This window comes from Montipora capricornis, chromosome 8 (assembly GCF_036669925.1).
Source record: "Montipora capricornis isolate CH-2021 chromosome 8, ASM3666992v2, whole genome shotgun sequence".
Lineage (NCBI taxonomy): Eukaryota > Metazoa > Cnidaria > Anthozoa > Scleractinia > Acroporidae > Montipora > Montipora capricornis.
The window spans coordinates 35,848,899-35,855,741 of record NC_090890.1 but is presented as its reverse complement, the minus strand read 5'-3'; the positions used below and the strand labels follow the sequence as shown (position 1 = coordinate 35,855,741).

The following is a 6,843-nucleotide window of genomic DNA, read 5'->3' as shown; positions in this document are numbered from 1 at the left end:
TGGGCCCGTTTAAACGATTAAAAATCGACACGTTTGCTTCAACATGCATCGCAGGCCACTTTGTTGCCACCAAACCTTTGGTGCGTTTAAAAAGGATCGTCCAAGATTGTTAAAAGCGCATTTGGGAATGCAAGTGTGTAAATTCTGTGGTTTAAACTTTCAGATTTCAACATCAGATTCAATTTTTTCCTTTGGTTGCTCGAAAATGTTTAATGGCGTTGAAGCGGTTGTGTAGAAACGTCTCTGTTCAGTGCAATTGTTAGAATCACACGCATTCTCCCAATGGCAGGTCCGGCAAAAGTCACTATGGGCGTTGGTTGTTATTATCGTGGACTACATAAGATTGTCTGGTTTCATAGTTCTTTAGTTCCTCGCAATCAAATTTCGGGGAAGTGTTGGTTCTTTTGTTGGCGCAATGTTGGAAACCGTTTGAACGGCCTCCGCACAACTTTGTTTTAGCGTCCAACATTTGCCCAGCGTCCGTTCAACTTTTGTTAAACGAATGTTGGTCAACATCAAACGGGCCTTAAGTTTCTTTACGTATGTTTCGCACTTTTGCGTTAAAGGATTTTTTCCTGAATGTTAAAGACGTCCTGCGGAAACCGGAAGGCACTTCACCATCTTCCCATAATTACCACGAACTAGAAAAAGATCTTCAAGAAAAGTGAGTTGCTCACGATTAACAATCAAATTACTCTTTTACGAAATACTGTTGTCGCTATCTATAGATAATTTGGAACTGATTTATGAAAGCACGAGCCACTGTGTTATGGAAGTTAGGGTCTATCTTTGCGTATATTATTCAATTTTGTGATATGTATAATAAAATTGCTAATCTATTGTAGCATGTTTGTACTTTAAATAGAATAGTAATAATAGTAAGTGCACTTTAGTATAGTTTCGTTATGTGATCTTTCAATTTCGCTATGCTAATTATTGGTTGGTTTTTTTTCCGGCTATTCAAACTAGCCATCTCGATGAAACAATTAGGGGATCGAGAGTTTTTGATTGACTCTTGAGTGATACCTTACTTATAGATTGTCGTTAATTAGTGTCATTTGCCCTAAAAAAAACTCCATTGGTGTGGTGCGATGTTTCTTATGCTTTCGTTTGTCAGTGACTCGAAGGACTTGGCTCTAATGGGAGAAAAGTAGGGACATTAGGGAGTGAAAACCCCAAAACGACGACGGCTAGGTTAGGGCTATGACAACGCCACAAAACAAGAATATCATTGGTTAAAAGAGGAAAAACAATCGGTTCCACGTGCATGCGGCACGCTTTTTATCTCTTGTTTTTGTGGTACTTTGCATAATAACATACACAACAACAACAACAACAACAACGTACAATCACCAAGTTTGACGTTTTAACGACAACCTATAAGCGTACAAATACAAACAACTTTTCATCAGAAACCGCTCATACAAACTTATTTTTGGGATAATTCGCCGGCATTGTAGGACTTGAACGAGATGGAATAATTGCGAAAGACTTATGATAGAGCAAAGTTATATTTCTGGAACCTTTTCGACGACGCTTATGGTCCCTTCCTGTTAGTGTTTTATGACGTTGCCGTGGCCGTAGCTTTCGTCGTTTTTTAAACCCATAATAATCATGTGGCACGAGGGGCACGTATTTAAGGAGGCAGTGTGGTCAGAGCGCTTGCATTGAGATCCGGAGAACCCGGGTTCAAGACCCGCTCTGACCACTCCTTAAATTTGATCCTGGTAGTCCCTGGTTCAACTTCCCAGCTGCACTTGTAAATAGTCAGTGGTTTGCCTCCGGCCAGTTGGGATTCTTAACAGTTGTTGTTGTTCTGTTCCATCCTTAATTTCGTTGTGTTTCATTGGCTCTGAAAGGCCCCTATAGGGAGCGGTCAATTAAGTATGTATTTTGTATGTATTTTCTTTGAGGTACACTGCAGAATATCAATGTTAGATAACTAAATAAAAGGTTTACGACATTTTATTTTTCAGATTTTTGGCGAAAAAGGCGGCGATCCATGATGCTCTTTGTGGTACGCAATGCAACTGTGTAGTTTCAGTTTTTGTTTTTTGTTTTGTTTCAATTCCTGGTGAAAATGTAGAGTGAAACATGATTACGGCGCTCCGCAATCCACCTTCTTGGTTATCCCTCATTTTCTCTGTTTGTTTGTTTGTTTGTTTGTTATTTGTTCGTGTCAGATCCCGAAGCGCTGTGCTGAATCTGTTTTCGTGGTTTTTTTTTTTTTTTTTTTCAAGATTCGATCGACACGCCCTCTGCCATGCGGCATCTGCAAGATCTTGTAAAACAGACCAATATTTACATCAGCAGCAAAAAGGAAAAAAGGGAATCGCCAAACCATCAAGCGTTAGAGGGTATTGCAAAGTATCTCACGCATATGTTGAGGGTCTTTGGAGCTATTGAAGAAGAACAAACCATAGGGTTTCCAGTTGCCGGCAAAACTGCGGCAGTAAATGTAAGATTTTTGGCAGATTTTTGCATGGATGGAGAAATTAGGATATTAACCTAACATTCTTTATACAAGTAACTGTTTTTTTTGTAATACAGCACGAGGATGTTGCGATGCCGTATGTCCAGTTATTGGCTGACTTCAGAGATGATATCAGGAGCATTGCTCGTGAAGAAAAAGGTAAGCCAAACGTTTCCACATACCCACTTATTTTGGATTTATTTTCTAGCGAAAGCAGAGGAGAAAGTGCTGCCCGTGTAATTTTAGCAAAAAATATTTAGACTTTCAACTCTTCTCGGATTTATAAGAACTATAAATGGTAGAGTTTTACAAGCCTTCTTCATAAACTCTCTGGGACGTTAAAGAACCCACAGAGTCTTCGCAAACTTGAAGAGAAGCCTCACAGGCCACGGAACTCAAGTGTTGCCGTCTGGCCAATTCTCGCCAGCAAATGTGGCCGGCCTTACACGGTTTCTCAAAATGGCTTATTAGTGGTGTATGAAGGGGTTTAGTTTCTAAAGGAGCTGTCGTGGTGCGTCGGTGGGGAAATCGAACACAGAAATGGGTTTATCAACAGAGTTGATGTAGTAAATTGACCACCGTAAAGAAATTGACGTTTAGAGTGTTAGCCCGCTCTTCGTCGGAGCGAACGTTAAGGCTAGCGCTCGAAACGTCAAGTTTCTTTATGGTGGTCAATTTACCAGATCAAGTCAGTTGATAAACCAATTTTTATAGTGTATGAGGCTGCGTAATCATAGACAGCAATGAGTCGACAAGGGAGCTTAACCGTCCTACTAGTTACGACCAGTTATCAATGATGTTGGTTAACAAAGGAATTTGTAGTTTTAACATTTTAGGAGATTCTGTCGAGAAATAATAAAATCATCGATCTGAACCTTTTTTTTTTTCAGTAACTCGAATTCTTCAAGCATGTGACAAACTGAGGGATGAGAACCTTCCAGAGCTTGGTGTTAAGTTAGAGGACGTGGAAGGTAAATTTTGGCTTCTTTTTATATTCATTCTCCAGGAGAATTAATTTAAGTCCTCTTAGTGTCTGTAAAACTGCATCTGAATTGCGTAGCAACCAATCTTTAGTTTGCAAAAATTTGGTTTTATCAACGGAGTTGATAATGTAAATTGGCCAACGTACAGAGATTTCTAAAAGCTGACGTTTCGAGCGTTAGCCCTTCGTCAGACCGAATCGGTGGCCAATTTACATTATCAACTCCGTTGATAAAACCAAATTTTTGTATACTACTTCTCCACCGACGCAGCACCACAGTTTCTTTAGAAACTACCCCTTCAATCTTTAGTTTGCATGCATAACTTTAAAGTGCTACTATGATCAAAAAATCATTTCCTTTTGTTCTTCATATTTTGAAAGTGCGTTTGCAGCATTTTGGGCTTTGACTTTTATCCAAAGGCCGCTTACTTTGAGTGTAAGTTTTGGATTTCACGGTCCGGCATTACTCTCGTTCAAAACTGAGCGGTTGGACCTCAGAGGGTTGGATCCAGGGAAAAGTGACGTCATTTACTCAGTAGCTTAATATGGGCCTTATTTTGTTTTTACGCACCGAAACTCGTTCTCAAACATTTCAACTCGAGGCTCGAGGGTACGAAATCTTTTGTCCATGGGTCTTGTCCATGGCCAATATGGCCTCCGCGCGAATAAGGCCCATTTCAGCGTGTAAATGCAGCTGATTTTATATGCAAACCACGAGTTTAAAAGTCTGAAAGCCCGATACTCCCTACGAACCGAGCCTAAAAGCGGCTGCGAAGGAGGCTAGAAACTCCCGTGCTGCATATTAATTCAGCCACGAACACACGCATTACATTTCTTGAACAAGTGAGTCTTTTAACGTCATTTTCTCCTCGATCCAGCTCTCTCAAGATTTTAAAGGTAGTACTGTTGGAGCATTAAATAGGAAAATTCCGGTTAAAGTAAACGGGTGTATTTTTTAAATCAAGGCTTAAAATTTGGGTCACGCACATAGTGTTTAGTTAACATAGTTTGGAAATTCAAAGGTCATAGTAGCACAAACTCAAAATACATAGAGGATATTACGCGCCAAAACTTGTAATGAGCATTATTTATCCAATTTGAACTGGAAGCCCGAACGGTAGGCTAACTAAGCTAAACGGTCGGTGGTTGTAACGAACTCGTTTCCATCGTCATCGTCGCCCTGTTAGGGAACTGCAACGATAACGGCGACGGCAACGAGAACCTCATCTCAAAATATTAATTCGCTTTATTTTAATCGCTTCGTGTCTATTTCAACCTTTTTAATACGACAGGGGTGTGGTAGTTCCTCAAAAATGACATTGGTAGGAACGGCGCTTAATTTAAGGGAGAAAATGAAAATTTATCCTCAAGTGCTGACGTTGTTCATAAAACCTCAAATTTGGCTATTTGACGTTGTAGTTTTGCTGACGACGGCAAAGAAATGGACAAGAGTGAAAAAGGCACGTGCAGTGCGTGCAAAGCAATTGTTTTTGCCCACTAAATATGCAAATTTCTGACGTTCTCGTTGCCGTCGCCGTTGTCGTTGCTTAAGCTCCCTAGTTCTACGACAACGAGGTCGACAAAATGTCTCCTCAAAAAATATATCTTTGCACCATGATCGTTAGTCGTTCGCGGTTGTTCCGTGTCGTTCACGACGAACAATGTGGGCGAATTTTGCTATAAAAAAGGTACGAGGGATTTCAGAGTTAAAATAGAGAATGAAAGTTCCTATTTCTGTACTCACGTTGTCGTCAAATACTCACACTTGGTGGTAAAAAATGCGCTCCGCACCTTGGTGGTAAAAAATGCGCTCCGCACGTGCAGCACAAATATTTTTATTACGCTCCCTATTGGCTTGTTGGGGCGTGCGGAGAAATGTATGAAAACGTGAAACGCATGTGCGTGGCATGCAAATCTCGTGTCTTTCCTATTAAATATGAAGTTTTTGTGGCCTCTGCCATTGTCTTTGTTTAATCTCGTGACATTTTCTGATTACTTCATCTCGAAATTGTCTTTCCTTCTGCATTATCAACGTTTTTCCCTTCGTTAGGTGGACATTCTCCAGTGATAAAGTTTGTAGATAGAGAAACATTGTTGAAAGAAAAACAGCAGCAGTTAGAGGTATTGTTTCGGTTTTAAATGACCGACTGCCACTTTTTCTTTTTTTTGTTGGTTGTTGTTGTTTTTATTTGTTTTTTTTTGTTTTGTTTTTTTGGCTTTTGAAGAAATATTGGACTGCAGCCGATTGCATAAACACACAACCGACGTTTATTGTTTTTTCTCTTTTCCAGGAACAAGAGAAAAAACGGAAACAGAAAGAGGAAGCCAAGAAAAAACTTGAAGCTGAAAAGGTACGAAGCAGTGATTCAGAGCAAAGGGCCGTTTGAGAATTCACTCAGATTTGGTGTATTGCAAAGGAAAGTTTGAAGATTAGCTTCGTAAGTGGCGAATATATGAAAGTCACTCTGAACTTAAGCTGTTCAGTTCCATAAAAATGGAGCTGAATTCGAGTGGGAATAGTTTGGGACAGCAACACAGTCGCAACTGTTTTTTTTTTTGCCCGGAAACACCGAAGTGGCGGCCTTCCTTTGAGGAAAAGGCTGAGGTCTGTGGATATTGATAAATGTGCTAGAGACTCGTGAAGTAGTGTTCTTAGTAGTAGTTTTTGTTGTTGTTTTTTTTACATATTTTTTTATTTGTAATGCTATCACAGGCAGCAAAAGAAGCCAAAGCAAAGATTCCACCCTGGGAAATGTTCAAACACGAAACGGACAAATATTCTCAGTTTGATGAACAGGTTAGCGTGAAAAATGATTTATTTGACTGCAAGTAACGATCAAGACTCCATTACCCAAGAGTAAGAATGTTGTACCAGGTTTGTGTCCATCAGCGTCAGCTAGAAAAGTGTCTATTTTTAAATCAAATGATATACTTGGAAAAAAACGTTTTATTCCACTGAGGTAACAGATTTGGTCTATTGTTTATTTTGTCTCAAAACTTGATTTAAAATTTGACACTTTCCTACGCTGATGGGGCCCAGGCCATTTTGCGTAAATCTTACTCTTTAGTGATGTAACGATTCGTTACAAGGACCAGAAAAGTGTCTCCCGGAAAAGGGCTTAAAAACTGTTTTTACGTCGGTCTTACTTTGCAGGGAGTCCCCACGCATGACCAATCGGGCGAACCACTCAGCGGCAAGCTGATCAAGAAACTGAAAAAGAGTTACCAACAACAGGAAAAACTTTACAACTCAACAAGGCCTGGAGCAAGCGAAGCAGCAAACGGATCGACAGAACACTGACATTTACAATGAATCTGCTGAATAAATGAATGAAATAAATTTTAATACGCGAACCACAGCATTCATCTATTTAATTTCCATCGTTTA

General features: G+C 39.9%; 1 protein-coding gene across 1 annotated transcript; it reads left to right on the top strand.

Moving 5' to 3' along the window:
• The first annotated feature begins 527 nt into the window (after positions 1-527).
• Positions 528-6,809, top strand: LOC138060742 (cysteine--tRNA ligase, cytoplasmic-like). The gene is made up of 9 exons (XM_068906599.1): positions 528-664; positions 1,977-2,017; positions 2,241-2,458; positions 2,551-2,632; positions 3,364-3,444; positions 5,506-5,576; positions 5,747-5,806; positions 6,169-6,252; positions 6,610-6,809. The coding sequence occupies exons 1-9, from the start codon at positions 543-545 to the stop codon at positions 6,754-6,756; spliced, it is 906 nt and encodes a 301-aa protein (XP_068762700.1). The 5' UTR covers positions 528-542; the 3' UTR covers positions 6,757-6,809.
• The last annotated feature ends 34 nt before the right edge of the window (positions 6,810-6,843 follow it).